This window comes from Peromyscus maniculatus, chromosome 14 (assembly GCF_049852395.1).
Source record: "Peromyscus maniculatus bairdii isolate BWxNUB_F1_BW_parent chromosome 14, HU_Pman_BW_mat_3.1, whole genome shotgun sequence".
NCBI lineage: Eukaryota > Metazoa > Chordata > Mammalia > Rodentia > Cricetidae > Peromyscus > Peromyscus maniculatus.
The window spans coordinates 71,931,863-71,957,285 of NC_134865.1; the positions used below are offsets into that span (position 1 = coordinate 71,931,863).

Here is a 25,423-nt window from a genome sequence, read left to right on the forward strand (position 1 = left end):
CATAACTCTGTAATGGCTTCAGCAAACCTTCCTAAGGAGACATATCCTATGCTGATCATTTATTTTTGTTTTCACACTATGTACTTACCTGCAAATTACTAATATTTTCTAGCTATTTGCCATTTACCTTAATATAGTTACACTGTCTGCTTTTTCAGATTTTATGCACTTATCTTATATCCTGTATAATGCATTGTGTCAGAAAGGCAATTAATAAGGACTTTTTAAAGAACACTCTGAAGCATAAAGGTTAAAGAGCATAGGTTAATTTTGATGTTTACTTCTAAATCAGCAAAGCAAATCATTCAATAACATTTATACAGTCACTCATTGTTTTACAACAAGGATATGTTCTCGAAGTATGCTGTTAGATGACTTTGACTGTACAAGCATCATGGAGTATACTTACACAAACCTTGGTGGTGTAGTAAAAAAATGACCACAGAGTAAACATGAGATGTATGAAGCTGTTGCCACTGAAACACAGTAGACAGTCTTATAGTAAGCCCTCTAAAATGATGATTAAAATATATATTAAATGTATAAAGCAGAAGCATGTTTGGCTTTTGACCATGATCAAGTTTTCCTCTGCTGTACACAATGACATGTGTTACATTATCATTACATGAGTGGTAGTAGCACAGCGGGTTCATTTACACCAGCAACACATAAACAGGGAGGAAGTCAAGTTCAGCATTTTGACAGCTACATAACCACCAAGTGACAGGAATTTTTCAGCTCCACTGCAATCTTATGGGATCAGTGGCAAATGTATGGCCCATCACTGAGAGAAATGTTATACAGTTCAAGAATGTGTGTCTCTTTATTTTGTTTTTTCATGTAAGCAGTATAGTAAAATATTTCAACCATGGAACAAAGATCTAAGAGGTGTCTGACCCACCTCAACTTTCTACTTCATGTTTTCAGTTATATCAGCATGGATTATGTGCTTTGATATTTTAAAATATTGTTTTTCTCAACATCAAACACAGGAAAAAGATTCCTAATAATTTCTCAAAACTGAAATAAAAGTATACCCCCTCAAAAAAACACAACAATAACAAAAAGCAAAACAAAACAGTAGGAAGTTTTCCTATGAAAGTTTCAGTGGTTTAGAAGAAAAATAGGAAGGAAAACACTTAAGAGTGTGTACCACACAAACATTTGACTTGAAGCATTCCATTTACTTAAGAACTAGCAGCACTTTGCATTTAAGCAACCTCCTTGGAAAAGAATTTTAGAGACAAATTATTTACTATCCAATTTACTTCATCACTTCCAAATAAATTTGTACTTTTATCTCTTCCTATAAGAATTAGCACTAGTATCTTTATTAAAATGAATATTGCTTGTTGTGTGTGTGTGTGTGTGTGTGTGTGTGTGTGTGTGTGTGTGTGTGTGTCTTTTTAGGGTAAGGCAGCTGAGAAATCATTTGCTATAGTGCTTTCATTGCATAGCTATCACATTTATTCTCAGTTCCATTATGTTCTCTATATCCATGTTTTATTAGTTTAGTAATAAAGAGCAACATGGAATCTTCCTTTAGTAGAACAAAATGAACAGAATTAAAGTATTATATAAATTACAGACTGTGTTTCCTAGCTTACCCATTTGGCTTTGTGTTTTATTTTTACTTTAGTGCTTCAGGTGAATTTTACTGCTGTTTTTATATTTTAAAACATTATATCTAATTATAAGCTTCAAAAGTTTTGTAGCTTGTTCTGGATAGTAATATTTCTGATATAAAGATGTTTAAGCTATATCATATCGCACAAAAGCAAGCACAGGCATGAAGCTTGTCACCATAGTGAAAATTCTATCCAAAGCAGCACAAATGGTCATTTACTGTTCCCACTCTTCTTCTCTTCCTGCTTCTCAGATATTTTTATTCACTCTTCATTTGTGACAGAGTCTCATTACAGAAAACCAAGCTGCTCTCAAATCACAACCTAAAGCTCCCAGGTGCTAAAATTTTCTAAAGATTCTAACCATCTCCCTCCACCTGTCAGGACAGGTGTTTCTGCCAGGACTTGTTTCTGTTCTGGGTTGGACCAACCATTTCTTGACTCCCGATTTATTTTCTTTTACCTTCTAGAATCCTTCCTTAGTCTTTCTCACCTACCATCTCCACCATTGACTCAATTTCTGATCAAAACTTCCAGCCCATTTAAGATGTCTTCCTTACCATTTTTCTTCAATTCACCCTTTTTTCTGTATTGCATACTTATACTTTAATCTGTTTATCTTAAGCTAAGAGAGGGATGACAAACATGGCAAAGAGTGGCTTCATATCTGAATTGTTGAAATTTAGTGACTCAAATCACACTGTTCCTTTATGAACTTGCACACCTTTGATATAAATTACTTCAGCATTTTCTACTTCTGAAGAAAACCACATACACTGAGACAACACAGGAATAGTCTGCTTCTCCAATAATTAAGTTAAGTCAAAATTTCATCAGTCAAGGTTAAGAATATCTGCAATAAACAATACAAGTCTAAACTGATTTGTATATAGTTCCAACAGGATCATAGATACAATGTCCAGGTAAAGGTTTCAGTACCTGAGCTCATGTCACTTGGAGGCAATGAGGAGGAACAGAGTAGGACAGATGCAGAAGCAAGCTAACACAGGAGGGAGGGAAATAACTCCGAACCAGCAGCAAAATCAGGAAGTGCCCTCTGAGAACAGACAGATGGATCGTTCCATGGAACAAGTCACAATTAAGAAAATACATTTTACAACTTGGGGCTTCATTTTAACAACCAACAGCTTTTATTCAGATGATATTTTATAATAAACAAAGTACTAGGGTTTTTTTCATGAAGACCAACAAAGAGAAAAAAAGCTCAGGTTCTTTTTGTTTGCTTGTTTGATGTTTCAAAACAAAACAGACAAGATTTACTTTCTGTTCATTTATGAGTTGGGAGTCTCGATTTGTAACTCAATTTGGTCTTCAATTCATGATCCTCCTGCCTCAGCCTCCCAAGTGCTGGAATTCTAGGAATGCTGAACCATGTCCAGCAAAAAGTAAACATTTTCAGAAAGAAACTATGACACTGAGAATACAGTAACATTCACAACCCCCAAGACAACCTATGAAAACATCAACTTGTTCAGCTCCATCAACACCTCATTAACAGACTGTTCAAAAGCAAACTCCAAAGATGAAGCACCTTACCTTGTGCAGGTGTTCCAGGGCAAGCACAATCTCTCCAACATAGATCTGCACTTCGTGCTCTGTGAAACGCTCTCTTTGAGAAAGATGAGTAAAAAGTTCTCCACCATTTATATAATCTAAAAACGAAATATATTTTTTCTTTCTTTGGCTTGCATTCATAAATGAAAGAAAATAACTCCTTTTAATCACTTTGGGTTAACCATTATTTTTGCATAACTCTCAGTGTATGGCAGTTTCATAGCAAGTATTACTAGTTTCATATTGTCATACAATTTCCTAATACAATGATCATCCTAAACCAATCAAATGAATGTGCAAAGAGTACCACCATTAAAACTACAACACAAAATCCACACAGATTTAAGAATAGTTTTCCAAAGACGGCATATCAGAGACTTCTGCCACCAGTGTGTAACTTACTGTAGAGTATTAAACATCAGGCACATGATGACCAAACCATCCCCCTCCAAAATCCCACACAAACCCCAAACAAAACACAAGCAAATGCCTATTTTGCCACATGCAATGGCTACCAATCATTAAGACCTGTAAATTATTTTCCAGGGGCTGAAAAAATGGCTCAGGGGTTAAGAACACTGGCTGCTCTTTGAGAGGACCCAATTCAATTCCCAGCACCCACATGGCAGCTCACAGCTATCTGTAACTCTAGTTCCAGGGGATCTGATTCCCTCATACATACTTGCAAGCAAGACACTAATGTATATAAAAATAAATAAATACATAAATATATAAAAGATTTTTTCCAGAATTGTTTGGGCACACTTTAAAAGAATGTATTTCTAGGCAGCAGGTAACATTCTTATGGCTCCATACAGCATGGAATAAAAAAGAACACAGAGTAAAAGCAGCATAACATGGCTGAATGAAAGTATTCAAAACCCAAAGATTTCATTTTCCTTCAGTTTACCCTATTATCACAGGGAAATAATGAAAGAGGAGACAAAATAGCTTAAGTAAAAAGGGGAATTGACTAACTGGGGAAAAAAGAAACGCTGATCATTAGTATTAAGATATCACTTGAAGACCTGAATATGGATGAATTTAGGTAATAACAGATTAATATTATAAAATGTTTAAAATTGTAAAGGACAATAATTTTAAAAAAATTAAACTCTAATTTCATCGGAGACTAACCACAAAGAACATTTCCTTTGTAAGGCTTCTGTATTTTGGCAAGGGTTTTTAATTTATCTGAACACAAAGCTAATTATTTAAAAAGAACACAATATTCCTACAAATGAACAATGAATTTTTCTATTTAAGTAGTTAGTTACTTAGGCCTAAGTTTATGTAAACACAGCACATATTTCTTCACTAATATATGAATGGTCAAATTCCCACATGGTCTCAAAAGTGCGAATCAATCACTTCATCTTCTATGGCCAACTTCAACAGAGCCAACCTCTTCCTCATGTTATCACAATAGTTCTAGAGACTTTTTATCAATGTAATTATCTTACTGTATTCCCAATGTTAGTTGTACTCCATTCTCTGCTACATGCATTTTTAAGCATCAAGACCAATATAGTCACCATACTACACACCTACTACAAATGCCTGCTGCAGCACTCAATAGATTTTTTTAATTTAATAAAAATTAATTTTTACTGCTGTTTTATATGTGCATCTTTGCTGTTATTTTTAGTCAGCATACAAAATATTGGGTTTCATTCTGACATCTTTCCATGTATCATGAACTCTGCTCATATTCCTTGCCCCATTATGTTCTCTTGTTGTCCCGTCAATGATGGGTCCCCTCTCTGAAAACAATCACTAAACTCCAAAAGTCAGTCCAGTGTAAAACAAAAGTCAAAACAACAACAACAAAAAACCCTCCAGCATATTCCCATCTCAGAGACAATGTGACACAATAGAGTAAGGAGAGCTTTGTAACTGAGAGACCCAAATGGTTCTACTGTGTTGTAAGCAAGTTAAGTCTCTGATTTCTAATTCTTTATCTATTAAACAGAAACAATAACTATTTGTGAATTACTGTTGCTTGGGTTACTGTTGCTTGCGGCATAGGAAGTGCTTTTCCATTGCTGGGGAGATTTAAGAAAAAGAAACTATAAATCCAAGAAGACAAGCTTAATAATCAAGTTACCTATTTTCCTACTTCTGGGATAGATTGTTGAGACATTCATAACAATCAGTACTTTTTATAGGTATATGTTATGTACTTTATAGGGAATTCTATCCCGTCATAAATGCTTTAACAGTGGTAAAGCAGAAACTGAGGCAGGCCAAGAAATCTAACAGCAGAACTTAGAATAAGTGCTGTTGTGGGATATTTTTGATTGCATTCTGACACTCCTAAGACTGTTCAATAAAGTAATACCTTGAATCAAAAGCTAGTGACTAGGTGACCAGAATTGGCCACAGAGAAGCCAGCAATTTGGATAGAGAAGATGCACAGGAAGGAAAGAGCAGGGACTGGAGTTTGAGCTCTCTTGGTTCTGGGAGGAGAGAAGAGACATGTCTCTTGCTGTGTCTCTGGCCAAAAAGCAAGGTCAACTAGCTGCTATTCAGACTCTCTGAGCTAGCAAGTTTCCACTCCAGCCTTTGACTTCTGAGTCTTATTGATAAACAGAATGATAAACTTCATTTAAGCCTACATATCACGTCCATGGCAGAGCCAGAGCCATTGGCCCAGAAGCCCCACCAGGCCACAGCCTGAGTGGCACTGACTGAAGGGCTGTGGGGTAGCATCTGATAATTAAAATATCAGTATATTCATGTTGTAGCCACTAAGTCAGCAGAAAAAACATCAAAGTGCTGTAATTAAAAGCAGACCCAGTAGAAGCTAGTGAGATTCTAGAAGCCAACCAATTGCCATCCTCAGTCTTGGTTCTGTTTGGCATGTAGCACATTATAGTTTCAATTGCGATTTTCTGAATATATAGTGTTATTTAGCATGTTTAAAAGACCCACTGAACATTTTTAACATCGTCTGCTGTGAAGTATACATTAAAGTAGTTTTCACTCTCACTGACTGTTTTGTTTTTTAGATACAGCTAACACACCAGGAATTCACCCACTTCAAGTACAAAATTCAATTATTTTTTGTTTGTTTATTCAGACTTGTGAAGTGTCTACCCTAATCAATTTAACTGCCCCCAAGTCCCAGAAATTCCAATTTATCTACCTTTGGCTGCTTGTGCTTCTGATGTCATACATAAGAAATTATTACAGAATCAATGCCACAAAAATTTGCCAATGTTTTTGTCTAAGACTTTTACAGTTTTAGGTCTATTAGTCTTTGATCCATTTAGTTTGGAGTTTACTTTTATTTATGTTTTGAGGTATAGCCCAACTTCATACTTTAGCATATAGCTATCCAGTTGATCCAGAACTATTGAAAAACTATTCATCATTGTTACACTTGCTGAAAAACCAGTTGACTGTAAATGTGAGGATTTCTGGACTCTTGGTTCTACTCTATGGACCACATCAATTATATGTCTACCCTTACACTGAAGTCACATTTTTACAATCAGAATAGTATTATAGTTTTTTTTTTTTTTTTAAGTAAAGTCTTACTATTGACCAGGTTGGCCTTCAACTCCTAGGCTCAAGCACCTCTCTTTCCTATCTCTCAAGTAGCAGGTGTACAAGTGTGAGACCCTGGCTTACAATACATTTTGAAATCAAGAAATGAATCTCCTATCTTTGTTCTTTTTTCAAAACTATTGCAGTTCTCCTCTGCCCTTTCAAGTTTCCACCTGAATGTTGAGAACACCTTGGTAATTCTACAAAGACATGACTGAGGTTTTGAGAAGGGATGTATACTAAATCTGATATTCAATCTAGGAATATTGCCACCTCTGACATTCCATTAAGATGTTATGCTTTTCCATTTCCTTAGGTCACTTTCATCCTTTCAACAATGTGTTGTTTTATACTTCTTTATTGCCAAATGTTTTATTCTTTTTAGTCTAAGCTAAACAGAATTATTCTCTTAATTTATTTTCCAGACTGTTCACTGCAAGAATATCAAAACTTAATTGTGTGATGCTCTTATGTCCTACAACTTTGCTTAACTTGGTTATTGATTCTAATATTTTTAATGAACTCCTTAGGGCTTTATAAGATCATAAACATCATCATAAAAGTTTTTCTTTCTACTTTGCAGTCTCTAGGCCTTTAGTAATCTTTCTCATCCTACAATGTTAAATAAAGTGGTAAACATGGACATTCACTTCATGTTCCTGATTTTAGAAGAAAGGTCTTTCATCACTAAGTACTATGTTCACTGTGCGGTTTTGTTTCATTTTTTTCTACATATATGCTTTTAACTGGTTGAAAAATCCACTTCCTTGCCTGTTTTAGTGGATGTTTTTCATCACAAATGAATGCTGAGTTTTAGCCAATGCCTTCTCTATGTTTATTTAGAAGACCATATAGTCTTTTATTCTACGATTCAATATGCTGATTCTAGATTTTTAAGACAATCTTGTACTCCTAGGATTAATCCTACTTGGTCTTGCTATATAATCCTTCTTACTTATTCCTGAATTCAGTTTGGTAGAATTTTGTTGAGGAATTTTGCACTTTATTCATATGAGATGTTAGCCTGGACTTTCTTGTGATGTACACAAGATAATTTTTGAACAAGTTTGTGAAAATTTTTGAACAAGTTTGTGAAAATTTTGTTATTAATTCTTCTTTAAATGTTTAGTTATACTCACCAATGAAGACGCTTGGCTGTTGACTTCTCTTCAAGTATGCCTCTATTTCCCTGAGATCATCGCCAGCAGTAACAGCAGAAATATGTTTCTTCTTGAGTCAATTCCAATTCCAGTACTCTGTATCATTCTACGAATTCTTTTCTTCTTTCCCATTTTCTTTTTTTAAAACACAAGGTGGCATTAAATAGTCTGGGCTAACCTCAACTGTAGGATCCTACTGCCTCAGCTGGAATGTTGGGATTATAGCCATGGGCCACCATGGTTGGCTAGGTATTTAGGTAACCTTAACACCCAGTTAATTTTATGTTGTTATTTAGTTGTTCATAGTATTCTCTTGTGATTCATTTTAATTCAAAAGTCATATCCTTCATATCACTCTAGGTTTTACAGATTTAAGCTTTTTTTTTTTTTTTAAAGCTTGGTCAGTTTAGCTAAAGGCTTATCAATTTGTTGTTCTTTTTGAAGACCACTTTTTGCTTTCACTGATTTTTTTCTCTGTTGTTCACATATTCTCTATTTGATTATTTTCTGATATTTATTATTTCTCTCTCTTCTCTTTGCTTTGAGTTAGTTTGCTTTCTTCTGCAATGGCTGTTTGGGAGAAAGCTTGTGCATGAACTGAACTTGTAGACTTTTGTCTTTGTTATTATTCCATAAACAACACAGTATAACAACTATTTACATTGTGTAAGATATTATGAGCAATCTAGTGAAGATTTAATATATTCAGGAGAACACACACAAGTTATATACAATACTACAAACCACTTTGTAAAGGAGACAAGCATTTTCTGGCTCTTGTCTACAGGTAGTGTTTATGTCCTCGAATCCCCTACTTCCATGGACACTGAGGGGCAACTATATATTCCATATCTAAAATGTTGCTATGATTATTATCTTATATTTTTATTTCTGAAAGTACATATTTATAGCTTGTTATATCAGTCTTCCTAGTTATTTTTTATTTCCTGATTTTTGTGGGAGATTCAAATTATGAATTGACTTCAACTCCCCCATGCCCATCCTGGCAAAATTTGTTTTGTTTTCTCTGAGACAGTCTCACATGGTAGCTGAGGGTGTCCTCACATTCACTGTGATTCTCCTGCCTCAGACTCCTAACTGTTGGAATTTCAGGTGCAAGCCACATACCCAGCTTGTCTTGTTTTTATGAGGTTTTTTCCCCCTTATTTAATAGCTTGGCCCAGCTATTAGTCAAGTCTATCGGATTTGCAATATAAGACCTTCAATGTTGCTCCTCAGAGAACAGAGCCCTGGAATTTGCACAAATTTCCCTCACTGGCTAGGTTCTTTGACTCTGCTAGTATTACAAACAGCTGCTAGGCTCCACTAATTGCTATTTGATTGCCCAATTGTTTCCAATAATGTTCTGGGGCACTAATTGCTCCACAGTCTGATCCAATAAATTCAGGCTCTTAAATGAGTAGTTTGAGGACAGTGTTTGAGATCTAGTCTTACCTCATGTCTTAAAAGTTTGGGTTTCTTATTGTTGTGAAAAGACACCATGACCACAGCAACTCTTATAAAGGAAACATTTAATTGTGGTAGCTCGCTTACAGCTCAGAGGTTCAGTCCATCATGTCGAGGAGCATGGTGGCAAGCGGGCAGATGTGGTGCTGGAGTTGAGAGTATTTACATCTTGACTCAGAGGCAACAGAAAGTTGACTGACTGTCACACTGAGTGAAGCTTGATAAAAAGACCTCAAAGCCCGCCCCCACAGTAACATACTTCCAACAGAAGGTGTGGCCCAGACTAAAGGTGTGCCCTCCAACCTTAAAGTCTGGATTAAGGTGTGTATCATTCATCCTTCTCCAACAAGACCACAGTTCTTCCAACAAGGCCACACCTCCTAATAGTGCCACTCCTTATGAGCTTATGGGGGCCAAATACATTCAAACTACCATATCCCAGGAGGATTTTTAAGTTGCCTATAGCCAAAGATTCACTTATTGCTATAATGTAGTTACCATACTCCTCATAATCTCCACAGTACCTAACACTGTTGCAAACATAGTTAGTTCTGTTGGTGAGTGCTTGAGATTTCTCTGTTCTTATGAACTACCTCTTCCTGTGCGCCGACACCCCCCCTCGCCCCGCCCCCAAAAGCATCCTTAAGCTCCTGTTCTGGAGCTGAGAGTGAGGGCAGTGGCCAGATTCTCTTGAAGTGCCATCCCTGCTTAGCTGGCAAGGTGCTGGGTAAAGGCAGCAGTCTCTGGCTTCTCAGCTTCCCTTGAACAGTGAATGGAACCCTTATCCTACAAGCAAAGCAGAACTGGGAGGACCAGAACTCTGCACTCAGCCTCCCAAGCCAGCATACAGCTTGCATCCTAACAATCAGAGCAGGGTGGAGGAAAGGAATCCTCAACTTCTCAGATACTTTAATTAGTCTCAGTGCCTTCTTTTTAGAGAAATGGATGGGGTTATTGTTGAGATCAGACTGCTCTAAGTTACTCCATATTGCTAAAACTTTTTAAAGACTGCCTTGTCCTAAAAGACTCCATTTAAGTGGAAACACAACAGCAAGATGACTCTGCACTGTGTTGGGCACCTGAGCAAGGAAATGGGTCAGCTGGCAAAGTGCCTACACAAACAGAAGTTAGTACTCGTGTAAAAAGACAGAGAGTGCACACCTGTGACCAGCCTGGGGAAAAATGAGGTAGAGAGACAACTGAGGAAAACACCTAAGGTTGAACCCTGGCTTCCACATGCATACATACTGGAACCTGCATGTACATGTACACACAGACACATGCAATTTTTAAAAGAAGTACTATCTCTCTAGCATTACCTTCAAGACACAAAATTAATTTATTCCTAAAAGTACAACAAGTAGGATCCTATAACTAATCAAAGTAAAATGGGACTATATGAGCACATGGCATATTAAAAAAAAAATCACACAAGGAAAACTATGCCTAAGAACTTACTGAACATGCCAGACAGTGAAGGTGTCCCACAATGGTAACATCTGGACCACATAAAGAGAAGATATCAATAGTCCTCACATCCTGCCATCTGACTAGTCACTGTACACATCAAGGGACTGAATTTCCAAATTTCCCTAGGGCATCAGCTGGTTTCTGTCCCCACTGCTGACTGGGCCTACTCCAAGGCCTATTCTAGATCTAGCACTTTATCTCTAGAACCTCCAGGATCCCACACTTTACCTTGAGGTTCCTCAATAGCTAGACTTTGAAGCTAAGATGTCAGCACATCTCTTGGGGGGTTCTTAATATCTTACCTACCACCCGTGGTGAATCTCTTTACCATCTACATCTGCTTCCCAATTTCTCAGGAAGCCATTATTCTGCTGCAACTCCTTTAACCTTAACTCACATGGATTGTTATGCAGGCTGATCAATTTACTGTGATATGTAACATGTAGCCCAAGAGTTAACTTAAGGTTGTAATAAAAGAACCTGGTTTTGCCTCAGCTAGCTATCAAGGGAAACTGGGGCCACTAGGTAAATTGCAGCCAACAAAACCAACACAGCATGTGAATTTATGGTTAATTATTCAATAAATTCTGACACTGTGGAAAGGTACATGCCCATCTATGTTTCTGACACAGCATGCTCAGGATAGCTATTTTTCTAGTTTGTTTTGTATTTGCATAAGGATTGTAAAGTCTGTTTGTTCATCTCTATAAACACACACACAGAGCCTGTTTGGGGTTTTGATCCAGACAACTTTGCACACAGAGTTCCATTTGGTGAGAACCAGTATTTTAACAATACTGAATTTCCATTTTAGGCCGTGTCACAATGTGAGCTGGCCTTGCACCTCTCCATCACCATACTCAGAAGTGCATCCTTGGGAGAATGCTCTTCTTGTGGCATCTTCTCATCCTACTAGCAATGGTTTTTACTTTGATCATTTGAGTAAGGCGGTTTTCTTTGGGTTATCTACCATAAGAGAAAGAGAGCACACACTTCATCTTTATAATTAACAATCACTTTTGGAGAAGTAGTTTCAAAGTATGTAGCTATCCTAGCCCTTACTAAATATTCAGTTCTTTAGTTCTATCTGAATATATTCATGGTTTCTTGTTTTATTCAAAAAGCAAGAATGTACAGAATGTACCACTGTTGGTTTCTAGGTTCTAGATTCAGAAGCCTGTTGTGAGATTTTTGTTTACACTGCATGAAGATATGTCTATGTTTTGCCTCACCTGCCTAAGGCACCCTATTGGTTTAATAAATAGGCTGAAAGGCCAATAGCTAGGCAGGAGAGCTGAGGCAAGACTCTGGGCAGAGGGAGGAACTCAGGGTTAGAATCTGTTGTGGCAGGAGACACCAACAAGACATGGAGGGAGTTGGACATACAGAATGGAAGGAGAGGTAAAAAAGCCACAGGGCATAATGTAGATTAATAGAAAAAGGTTAATTTAAGTTATAAGAGCTAGTTGGGGACAAGCCTAAGCTAAAGGCCAAGCTTTCATAATTAATAATAAGTCTCTGTGTTGTTATTTGGGCATTGGCAGCTGAAAAGAAATACAGAAACTATAGGACAAGACTAGACCCAGAGGAATATAGGAGAAGGCTTTACAGGAACATCAGCTTGAGCGTGATCAGAGACACAATACTAACCAAGAGCAAGTCAGGCCAGGGGCTCCCTGAACAAAGGAAAAGGGTGGTTAATATAGGACAAGTTCTTGGCAAAGTCCCCAGGAGCTTCATGCAAAATCCAGGTACTTCATGCAAACTGGAACTGTCCAGTCCTGTACAGTTAATGTCTAAGTTTAGTTAGATAGTTTACTAGTTACCTTTAACATGGAAGGCCAGTTTTCAGGAGGCTGGCCCTTGTTTGTAGCTTTTTAGTGGGGTAAGTCTGTAACTATTCTATTTTTAATTCTAGGGACATTATTTGAGTCCTGGGTTTCCATATACTGTAACTATTTTGCTTTGCTGTGAAAACACAAAATAAGTCTGAGAATTATGGGGACCTTTCTCAACATCTAATCATTTTGCCCTTTTTTGGGTGGCCCTTGAAATCCTCATTGCCATCATTAATTCTGATTTTTTTTTTTTTTTGAGACAGGGTCTCACTATGTAGCCATAGCTGGTCTGGAACACACTATGTAGATAAGACTAGCTTTTAAGTCAGAGATCTGCCTATCTCTGCATCCTGAGTGCTAAGATAAAAGCATGAGACACAATGCCTGACCTATGGTTATATTCTCTCTCTCTCTCTCTCTCTCTCTCTCTCTCTCTCTCTCTCTCTCTCTCTCTCTCTCATTCTCCCCCCCCCCCCCGTCCCTCCTCCCTCCCTCCCTCTCTCCCTTGTCTGTGTGTCTGTGTATACACATGAGTGCAAGTACCTACAGATGCCAAAAGCTCCTCTGGAACTGAGTTACAGGAGTTGTGAGGTACTCAACATAGGTTCTGGAATGGGATTCAGGTTCTCTGCAAGAGTAGTACATGCTCTTAACTGCTGAGCAATCTCTCCAGCCCTGGATGTGATCAGTACTGCTAAAGCATGCTCCTTCTAGAATTGTGACTAAAATTTTGTTGGTTTACCAAGTCCATAAATCATTTGTCCCTTGAGTCAAGGAGCTACTGAAATCTCCATTCAGTGTCTTATCCTTCCAGGTATTGCTTAAGTAGCTGGGCAACTTACAACTCTCTTCTATATACTCATTTATTCCTTTGCTTGAAGGAATCTCCTCTTCCTTAATCATCAGCCACTCTACTGGCCTCAAATCCCCATTTCTAACTCCTTAGCCCTGTAACCCTATCAACTACATTTTGACCTCTTGGATTGTCTTTGGAGGAAAACACTTTATTTTTAGAAAGAAAGGATGAAAGCAGTAGTGAAAATATATACTTCGATAGTATATAATAAAAATGTTAGCCGCAACTTTTGTCTATTGTAATCCAAATCCATTTTTAAAACTGTATTATTATTATTGAGTATGTGTCCAGTGTGTACATGCCACATCATACATGTGAAGGTCAGAGGACAACTTCTGGGCCCAGATGCCATATTGGCTCTAACACTCACACAAGACCACATTTCCTTGAGCATTTGGTCACTCCACCCTAACTTCACCAAGTTTGGCACAGCTATTCCACAGTTTAGCTGTAATTACAATTGGGCTGGTGGGCTTCAGAGCTTACGAACAGTAATAGGGAACATGGTGTTTTTTAATTCAGTGAGCTGACTACCAAGGATGTACCAAAACTGAGGCTCTGGGGTCATTACACCTCTTTGTTCATCAGATCAAATGACTCCAGGTAAAACTGGAACAACCCACCAGGCAGCGAAACAACAAACCAGATAGAAAAGACATTTGTGATACTGCTATACCAAATTGAATTGTGAAGTTTTAATTCTCTCAAGGGAGGGCATTGAGCCAAGTATAACAGTAAATATCTGTACTTCAACACTCAATAGGCGGAGGCAAAAGCATCTTGAGTTCAAGGCCAGCCTATATAACCTACTCAAGGAGAGTTTGAGGTGTAAAGGTATAAAGTCTCATCTCAAAACAACAAACAGAAAGAGCATCAGAACTAGGCATTGCGAGCAGATTTTGAGCCAGCACCACACCCTGGGCTTCAAAATGGTCAGTGATATCATCAGTAGTCAATTCCTCACTAACATCAGAGGCTGACGGTTCTCAGCCCTTTAGCTCAAGAAAGGCTCTAACCTACCTCGACACTGGTTAGATCCCTGGACTTCCTAAGCTAGGCATAAATGACATTTCCCATTGAAGAGGCCGTAACAAGCCTGAACTGAGTAAATGCATCTGAGTGAAACTGCTGCTAGAATTACTTATGTCCATCTGCCTGGTGGACTCTTACCAAAGCCAGCTCATCTGCCCTGAGTAACCTTCCCAATAAAATTAGGGATCCATCTGATTTTTAGAAATTTCTTCATAAGTCTCTACTAGTTTCTGGCACAAGCTGCAAGCCTGAGTTGTTTCTTTTTTGTTTTGTTTTGTCTGTTTTGTTTAAGTTAATGCTAGTTTTAGTTTCTTTATTATATTAACACTGTCAGGAATCGCATGTGATTTCTTAGTTTTTATTCACAATTCTTCAGCTTTTGTCTCCATGATTATTATTAATTTATACTATATTAAAAAACGAAATAAACTCACAACATAGAGTGAGTAATATTGTCAGTACACACTCTTGGTTACTGATGTTTGAACAGAAGTAGCGCCTTAATTCCCTAGAATCAGGGACAGTACTCCTGAAAGGAACTCAGTCTAGTATCTGAAGTAAGCCTAAACACACAACTCACTGCTTCTGAGGCTAGCCGAAGAACAGCAACTATAGATACTGGGCACTTATTCTGTACTACTTCTATTTAGGAAGAAAAAACCTGATCCACATAACACTATAAAGTAGGTACTATTAAAATAATAATATAGTACTAGAGAAAATACAGTGATTGTTAGAGATAATTGAAACTTGAAGGTTAAATAAACTGCCCGGAGTTATACATCTGATTAGGTAGAGAATAAGGATGATGAGGCTGAGCAGTAGGACTCCAAACACACTGTTTTATATGATCCCTGGGAGAATTTCCTTTCCCTCTTCTTTGCTCTGCTATTTCTTCCCTTCTCAAGATGTTGGCCTTGCTAATTACTGTCAGAAAAACGATCTGAAGACCAACTATTCTACCTTCCAATAATTAAATAATTTAGGGTCATGTAATCCTACATATCTTGGCCATATAACTTCACTATTTTATATGCTTGTCCCAGTTAAATTTTTGAAGGCTTATCTGAAGTCAAAGAACCCTAGAGTAGACATTCTATGAGGATTATATGCAGTATTTAAAAAGAGAGAGAGAGAGAGAGAGAGAGAGAGAGAGAGAGAGCGCTATAGTAAATACTGAGTTTAAATATTTTTTTTATGGAGTCTTGGCTGGCCTGGTACTTGCTATGTAGCTCAGGGTACCCTGGAATTCCTAACAGTCACCCTAACTCAACTTCCCAAGTGCTAAGATTACAGGTGTGCGGACCACCATTCTCAGCTTAAATACCTTTTATTTTCTCTTCCTAATGCTGTGCTAAATTACAATAATCACTGGCAGATTTTTAGGATACATAGTCCAAGGGCAGCAATTTGTGTCTTACAATAGTAGAAACAGAGCTGTGTGTTCTTGGAAAAAGAAACAAATAGGACTTAGCTTTGCCTGCAAGAATATTTGCAGCCTTGCAAACCTCTTGAACTTTTCCTGAAACATTATCATTTTACTCTACCTACCTGTTCAAACAGATAGGTGTGAAATGGGTAACAGAGAAGTGCTGCATTCACAGCTCTTACCAGGGATTAGAATCTCACATTGTTTACAATCAAGTATCATCAAATGTTCAGTTGTGAGAAATATTGTATAATCCATTATAATAATATAATAGGTACTATAATATATACATATTTTTATTATGCTATTTAACAAGAAAATATGCTATTATTAACAATAAAATGTTATTATTATGGCTTTGGACAAAGTCTAAACAGCAGGAAGCTACAAACGTGGAAAACATGGTTTTAGAAAATTTGTACTTTGTTTACATACTTACAGTATGAAGTCTGAGGGTGTTCTCAAACTGTCCCTGTCTTTAGTCTAGGAAGCTCAGAAAACAATCCATTACTCCATACAGTGCTCCTAAATAAGGAACTATTGAAGATTCTCCTAGGATACAATGCCTCAACTAGGGCCTTATAAAAACAAAATAAAGCAAGGAAACAAAAACAAAAGTTCAGCTTGCTACAACTTCAAACATCAAAACCATGCAACAGTACAAAGAATCCCCATGAACCCACTATGAAAACCCGACGCACTCACATTTTGCTCATTTGCTGTAGAATTCTCTTCTCTGCTCTTACACATGTGTGCACCTTTCCTGAACCAGCTGAAAACACTGTTCTCTACTCCTACAACTTTCCAAAGGGACACTCTCACATAACCACATGACACAAATATCATTACCATATCTAGACTTCCTGATCAAATTGTCATGTGCCCACTGTTCTTTGTAGTGAATTATTCCACCCTAACATCCAGCTCAAGATCACACACAATGCATCAGAACTCATGGAATATATATGTGGAAGCTTCTGTCTTTCTTTTCTTGTTCCTGACATGTTTGAAGAGGATACATTCTTCCATGTGGGCCAGTTCTCAATGTGGAATGTTTTGTCATGATCAGACGAAAGTAGTGAACTCCTAGAATAAATACCAGAAGATGAAGCTATCTTCTTATACCACATGGGAAGTATGGATTAGTTAGTTCTCCCAACACGAGTTAATTTTGATCATGTCATTCATTTATAGTCATTAAAGTATTGATTGCCAAGTTTCTCTGCTATAAAGTTACTATGCTTCCCCTTTTAATCAACTGGCAAACTCTAAAGAAATGAACTGAGATTATGCAAAAATATCCTGCTTCTCACTAAACTATCACCCACTCACTTTCGTGTGGAGTGATGATTTTGTAACTCCCTCTCTCCTTCTCTGTGTCAGTATTATTCCACAAGGGAGAGCTTTGCTTCTGCCCCCGTTACACTTTCTTCTTTATACCACAACAAGATGTTCTAGCTCCATCTTGTACTTTTCTCGACTTTATTTCAATACAGTTACACTGATGATCACTATCTGTCAGGGATGGCACTAAGCATTTTACAGACATCATTTCATTTAAGTCAAACAACTCCAGGAAAAGTGGGACAGCAGAGGGCTGGGGAGATCAAGTACTGCATCTGGCACTCTCAGCTAGGAAATGCTGAAATAGTTTTCAAACAGAAAATTTTAAACAGGAAATGCATGTTTACAGAGGAGTAAGCAAATAATTTAGCTCAGTTACAGCACAGGTAGCAGAGCAGAACAGGAGGAGACTGAGCGGGAGATGAGATAGGCTAGGCTGGACAGATTAGCCGGGAAGCCTGACTATGGAGTTGAGTATGTCATAGTTAATCTTGATTGTCAATCTGATTGGATGGAGAGATGCCTAGATTACACTAAAGCATGCCTCTAGGCATGTTTATGCAGGCATTTTCAAAGTGCACTACATCACAAGGAATCTAATTATTAATCCACTGATGAATTCAAAATCTGAAACTATTGGAAGACGGTGCAAGGTGGGGCCTGGTTAGAGGAAATGTAATGCTGTGGTCATGTCTTTGACAGGTGTTATCTTGCCTGTGGCCCCTTCCTGTTACTGTTCTCTGCTTCCTGGATATTAGAGGTGAGGAGATTTTTCTACCATGCCCTTCCATCATGATGTTAAGCCTCATTACAGGCCCAGATGCAATGGAGTTAGAAACAATAGATGGGAACTAGGAGCCAGAACAAAACTGTCCCTTTTAAATCCAGCTATCACAGACAAAAAACAAAATCTAATTACTATGTCTAACACCCATTTCAAGTAAATGAAAGTGGGTGCGCTACTTTAAGCAGCGGAATGACCCAAACGTGAGGATATGGCAAGAAGACTTATTAAGGAGTAAATAAGAAAAGTAAACTGGGAAACATAAAAGAAGGTAACAAAATAGACAACACAGTTTTTTTTTTCCACAATCTGTTATTAAAATAAAGCTGCCTCTCCTGACACAACAATGTAACACAGGAGCTGGATGCACAGACTCCACATGATTTCTTCAGATGCCAGCCATTTAGCTCAAGACACCTCATCTCTATCACAACCAAGATACATCAATCTTTGTATGGCTGCTTTGCAACAATTTAACCGAGTTGATATATGAAAAATACCCAGTGTGGTGCCCAGCAGCAAGTAAATATTAAAACATCTAAAAGTGACCATAAAAATATTTGTCTCATTCCTATCAAACCCCTCTCCTTTGTGATTCTTGGAAAAGAAATCTAAGATTTTCTGGCCTACAGACAACCTACATTTGTACTGACATTCTCATTCTTATAACAGAGTAAGAAAATATTGACATAAATGTCTTCAAGATATATTGTGCACCCCAATAAACTTATCTGGGGATCAGAGAACAGAACAGCCACTATATTAAACATAGAGGTTAGATAGCACACACTTTTAATCCTAGTATTCCAGAGGCAGAGATCCAGATGGATCTCTGTGAGTTCAAGGCCACACTGGAAACAGCCAGGCATGGTGACACACACCTTTAATCCCAGGAAGTGATGGTAGGAAACAGAAAGGTATATAAGGCTTGAGGACCAGGAACTAGAGGCTTTTTAAGCTTTTAGGCTTTTAGCAGCAGTTCAGCTGAGATCCATATGGATGAGGACTCAGAGTCTTCCAGTTTGAGGAAACAAGATAGGCTGAGAAGTTGGCGAGGTGAGGTTAGCTGTGGCTTGTTCTGCTTCTCTGATCTTTCAGCATTCACCCCAATACCTGGCTCCTGAGTTTCTTTTATTAATAAGACTTTTTTTTTTTTTTTTTTTTTTTTTTTAAGATTTACTTATTTATTGTGTATACAGCATATGTGACTGCAGGCCAGAAGAGGGCACCAGATCTCATTACAGGTGGTTGTGAGCCACCATGTGGTTGCTGGGAATTGAACTCAGGCCCTCTGGAAGAACGGCCAGTGCTCTTAACCTCTGAGCCATCTCTCCAGCCCCTAGTAAGACCTTTTAGGATTTGTGTTACAATATATTTTATCCAGTTGGGCAGGTATTATTTGGTAGGTCAGAGTCCTAAAATTGGATTGCTGAGTCACAACATATTTACATATTGAATTTGGTAAATACTACCAGGTTTTATTAAGTTCTTTCTCAAAATAAATAAATAAATGAATAAATGAATGAATAAATGAATAAAATCAGAAGCTGGGGTTGGTAAGATGCCTCAGTGGCTAAGAGCACATACTGTTCTTTCAGAGGAGCCAAGTTCAGCTTCCAGCTCCCCCATCAGGTGTCAGAGGGTTATCAACCACCTAAAACTCCAGCTCCAGAGGGTCTGAATCCCTCATTTCTACTTTTTAGGCACTGCACCCACATACACAAATCCACACACATATTCACATAATCAAAAATAAAATCACTTTGTCAACATCAACAGTGTGTCCTAAAACAAGTTGTAACTCTTGTTATTATCAATGTCTTAATTTCTTTTCCTATTGCTTTGATAAAATATTTTGACAAAAACAATTTTAGGAGGAAAGCAATTATTCTGGTTCATAGTTCAACGATACAATCCATAGCAGGGAAGCCAAAGTGTGGGAACTTGAAGTACCTGGTTACAACACATCCAATCAGGAAGCAGAGATGGAAAAATACATGCTTCTGCTCAGCTCACTTTCTACATTTATATAGTTTAGGATTTCATCCATGGAATGGTGTCACCCAGTGGGTGTGTCTTCCCATATCAATATAATCAATATAATTCTCAAAGGTATGTCTGAAGGCCCATCTTCCAAGGAGATTCTGTCAAGTAGACAATCAACACTAACCATCACAATCAACATCTTTACTCGCTGCCAATCTATGAGGCAGTCCCAAGATATGAATTTTTTTTTTTTTTTTCGAGACAGGGTTTATCTGTGTAGCTTTGGTGCCACTCACTCTGTAGACCAGGCTGGCCTCGAACTCACAGATATCTGCCTGCCTCTGCCTCCCAAGTGCTGGGATTAAAGGCGTGCACCACTACACCCAGCTTGAGATATAAATTATTTTAAAGTAAGATGGAGAGTGGAAGAAAATTTGAGTTTGTAGCAACTAGATCTGATTTATTTTCAGTGAAGTCAGATAAGCCATTACAGACAGAGAGAAGACAGGGATGAAACTTTAGGTATAAGAGATTCTATGAAGGTTCCTAGAAGAGAAGTCATCTAGAGTCTTACCCAAAGATAAACTCTATGAGCTACAATAACAATCCATCTGGTATGATTGTTGCAACATTGGCATGAATGCTATAGGGGCAACATACCACCTTCCCATTGGATTTAAGGCCTGCTACACAGAATGGAACCCTTGTCTAGTACTGCAAACCCAGCCATGAACCCATGGTGTGGATATCATAGTTCCAAGAGGAGAACCTACTATTATTATTTTGCTAAACATACATAGCACCAAACTGCCTTCTAAATACTTCCCTTTGCACTCATAGATGAGTACAGCCCTCAACAGAGGAGGCTCTTTTTGTAGTGCACACAGTTAAAATATTAAGACTCACAACTGTGAGTCAAAAGTGCAGAGAAAGTGACTATGGAGTGCTCAGTAGTTAAAAGGACATGTATATCACACATATACATACATACATACATACATACATACATACATACATACATACTCACTCCCAAGATTAAGGGAACATAATGGAAGAAAGGGCAAAAAGAATTTAAGAGCCATACTGGGGAAGCCTAATGCAAAACAATGTCTTCTGAACATGACATACCTATGTACTCATGAACTATGGTTACCTTTACAAGATTAGGACCATCAAAATTTCATCACAGAAGGGATAAGAGCTTATGAGACCACACCCCTCCCTGAGGGGTTACTGAGTTAATGGTGGCTGGGGGAAAGGAGTGTCACTCTTTTTGGTGATATAAAGCTGCCTAGTAAATAACCTAACCAGGCTCGTGCAGAAGCCCCATTTAAATTCCATGGGTCACATACATTAAAAGACATGAAAGCAGGAAGGAAGCTTATTGGGAAGAAGAAAGGTTTCAATGGAAGAAGCTGGGGATAATAAGGAAGGTAATATAGGGAGGTGAGAATAACTAAAATTCATTATATACAAGTATGAAACTGTCAAATTAAAAAAATTAAAAACAAATAAGTAACCATAATCTACAGGGTTGTTCTGAAGAACAGATAACATAAATCAAAACTTTTCGAGTGAATATTAAACAGAGAATAGCCACTGCAAATAAAGTGACTTGCTATGAATAAAAAAAAAAACCCAGTATTTTCATTAAGTTAAAAATGATACTTGCTCTCAATCACAATTTTGTCTTTTAAGCATAGACTATTATTTATCTACTTGGTACACTTCAAAACAAAAAGGTCAAATTCTGCTGTATTTGTAACAACTTTTTCTCAAGGCACTCGTTTAAAAATATGGAATGCTTCATGAATTTTCCTATTATCCTTGTACAGGATACTAATCTTCTCTGTATCATTCCAACTTTAGTATATGTGCTGCTGAATTGAGCACTCTCCTGGCACTCTTTAACATCTCTAGCAAGAAGCCTTTGTATTGGAGCAAAGTGGAGAACTCCCTCTGTTGAAAGGGAGCACACTTACAGGTTTTCATGACCTCTGTACACAGCACTTAATGCTGAATGCTACAGAAATCTCCCCACTACCTCAAGTTCATTTGCTTTTATCAGCAAGTGCAGATGTCAGCAGGCTTAAAGGACTGCTGAGAACCCATGGCATCGCCTTACTGCAGCTTCCCACAAAGAATGCACCAGCAGAACCACAGGTGGAGCCAGAGAGCTGCTTCAGTGGTGTCTACCTGTGGGCGGCAAGCAGCAGAGCTGACAGGCCAATCCCAACCTCCTGCTTTCAAGGAAAGCCTCTCTTCTGTTTTCACTCTCCAGTCACACACACTACCCTCTCTGTTTCACATTTCGTGTGCAACCCTCCCCCCACGCGCCCCATACTGTGACACCTTACAGCTTATCACAGCCACCACAGAAAGCCTTCTCAGTCTTGAGAACTAGCTGTATTTACTTAAAAGAAGGAACGTCTGGCAGCAGTTTCTGTCTGTTCTGTGACATTAGTGACTACAATGCACAATGAACCATTGTTACCATTTCATCAAGCATCAACACCTTTGCAATTTCTGAGACAAAACTAAAACTCAAAAGTGAACTCTAATGTGTTAAACATCCAAATCCCATTGAAATGATAACACCTGAGAACAGAACTGTCTACAAGACTGATGTTGCATTCATTAGGAATATTCCTTGGCATCACCCTTATAAATACACTTGAAACTTGATTCTTTGATGTCTGATAAATCCTGCTGGTTAACTTGATTATTAAAGTCAAAGATCAGCTGGTGTTCTGAAAAAAAAAATCACCATTTTCAGAGACTACTAAAAGAGAAACTGTTTTGTTCAGATTATTTCCCACATAGAATTCCAATTTCTGTTGAAAAAATATAAGCTCAAAAAAAGAGAATAGATGAAAATGTTTTTATATTTCTTGTATCAACACAGGTAGAGAGAAAGTTATAAAGGAGTAAGCTGCCCATGTTATAAGATTTGGAAAAGCTGCAAGAAATATAAAGGGAAAAACTCCATATAGTTAAGATGAAGCCTAAAGAGCTATTAATGCTACAGAGCAACATTTTAAATATTTAAACACAAATGTGACTTAATTGGGCTGGAGAGATGACACAGTGAATAAACGCCTTGCTAGTATGGAAGACTTCCAGAACCAACATAAAAAGCCAGCTATGGAGGCACACACCTATAATACTGGAGCTGGGGAGGCCAAGACTAGAGAATCCTATGGGGCCTTTTGAGTCTCCAGTCTAGCCTAACTGATGAGATCCAGGTTCAGTGAAAGACCCTGTCTCAAAACATAAGGTGGAGATAGACTGTGCACAATAACTAATGTCAACAACCTTTAGGTTCCACATGTACGCACTCAGGTGTAGGTGTGTGTGTGTGTGTGTGTGTGTGTGTGTGTGTGTGTGTGTGTGTGTGTGTTTGTGTGTGTGTATACATCAAGAGATGGGTTTAGAACAAGGGTTGTCAAATAACAACTCAGAAGGAAAATCTAGTCCACTACCAATTCTATAAGTAAAATTTTTTTTGGAACTGTACTCTGCCTATTTGTTTACTACAATCTATGGTCAAAGAGACTGAAAAGCTTGCAAAGCTTAAAATAGTTACCATCTGGCCCTTTACTGGTCAGAAAAAGTACTGCCTACTGACTTAGAGAATGGCAGATAGAATATAAACAAATGAGAGATAATTATAATTAAAGCTTATTGTGGGAAGCAATCATACATGCTCAGTTTTGTTAGAAATGTTAGTCTATTCCATAACTGGCTACTAAAAACAAATGTCACAGATAGCATCTGGTAAGATACTACTATCATTATAATTATCTCATTTGGAGAAGCCTGTGCCAACCAAGCAAATTTTATCCCCTTGGAGTAAGCCCTGTCAAGCATTCTGCAGTGAGCCATGACTTGATGTTAGCCTAGATTTCAATCTCTAAAACATCCTGAAAAACAGCAGGGATGGCTATAAATCTCCTTGAGTTAAATGTTCAGGAAAATAAGAGATACAAGAAAGTCACAGAAACCAACAGCATGTCCTAGGGCAGGCTGAGAAGGAACAAGGCAGTAAGATCTCAAGGTATAAAATTACTGTAAAAAAAAGTGAAGCCTTCAGCTGTAAGACAGAGTCGGTGGTGTTTACAATAGCAATGACAGGAAGTTCGATATTAATCCAAGACACACAGGTAGGAAGAAAATGTTCAAACACTCTTGAAGATCTCAGATGCAGATTCCTATAAGCAAGGACCGACCATCTTCTTGAACAGGATTAGCCATCAGTGTCATTAGACATTAGTGTCATCAAAATGTCAGTTCGCTCAAAGTTCATTTTTTAATTTAAAGAAATACCAGTAAAACCCACTATCAACTTTTTTTCTCCCCCTAGAACAAGACAATTTACTATAAATCTCATGTGGAAAAATAACAGGAAATAGCCCTCCATAAAGTTCTGACCATCAGCAATAAAAAGCAAGGGTTGTTGGAGAACTGTTATTACTGAATACTAGAATACGCCGTGATGCCTATTTAAAGGTATTCCAGTATGGTGCTCGGCATTATTGAATAAGCCGAACAGAAGAGAAGGTCAAGAAATATATCCAAACACATGAAACGATCGTGGATGAAAAACCTGAGTCAGGGTAAAAAATGAGCTTTTCTCTCAAAAATGCAGGAAAACGGAGTGGCCGTTTAAAAAGCTGGATCCTTACTTCTTGTCATACTCAAAGAAAAACTCTATGTGGATCAAAGTTCTCCAAACAAAAACAAGAACCATGCAAATAACTAAATAAGTTAGATATTCTTTATATCTAACTTCCCAAATACTAAAAAAGGAAACCAGCAAATTCCTTTCTAAACTTAAGAGAAACAAAAGTCTTTCAATTATGACTCAAAATTGAGGTCATAAGAACAATTTTAAAAATAAATTCTACTGTATATAAAATTCAGTTTGTTTGATAAAAGCATTGTAAAAAAGTAAAAAAGTGAAAAAGTAAAAAGGGGAAATAGTTATCACAAACAGCAAATCTTTCTAAGAGGTCTTAGAATCTGAGAAGAAAAAAATGAGCAAAGAGTACAAATAAGTAATTCTCAGAACTATACAAACTCAGAACATATTATATGGCTCTTCAAGAATATAAAAAGATGCCAGCCTCAGGAGAGAAAATAAAAACAAAGTTGACCCTATAGTTACACACTGCTCTCCATTTAAAAAATGCACAAACATCCAGAAATTTGATGATACACCAAGTACAGAAACACACACATGCATGCAGTGTATTTGACACAATCACAGATGGTTACAATACAGATTCTGCCCAAATGATTTTTC

At 37.7% G+C, this 25,423-nt stretch overlaps 1 protein-coding gene and 1 non-coding gene across 9 annotated transcripts in view; both read right to left on the reverse strand.

Annotated features, from left to right (window-relative positions):
- Rps6ka5 (ribosomal protein S6 kinase A5) overlaps window positions 1–25,423 on the reverse strand; it is a 164,153-nt gene that overhangs the window by 62,187 nt on the left and 76,543 nt on the right. For 4 of the 8 annotated variants that reach the window (XM_076551236.1, XM_076551233.1, XM_076551234.1 and 1 more), the window contains one exon: window positions 3,183–3,298. The exons of 1 other annotated variant lie outside the window; for it this stretch is intronic. In XM_076551236.1, the coding sequence (XP_076407351.1) occupies window positions 3,183–3,298 (116 nt within the window). Of the gene's footprint in view, window positions 1–3,182; window positions 3,299–7,891; window positions 16,324–16,443; window positions 16,952–20,085; window positions 20,233–25,423 lie in introns of those variants that run through there. 3 more of the 8 variants (XM_076551238.1, XM_076551240.1, XM_076551239.1) reach the window with 3 other exon arrangements.
- LOC121822660 (U6 spliceosomal RNA) lies at window positions 21,909–22,011 on the reverse strand. The gene has a single exon (XR_006063828.1). It is a non-coding gene; the product is annotated as a U6 spliceosomal RNA (small nuclear RNA).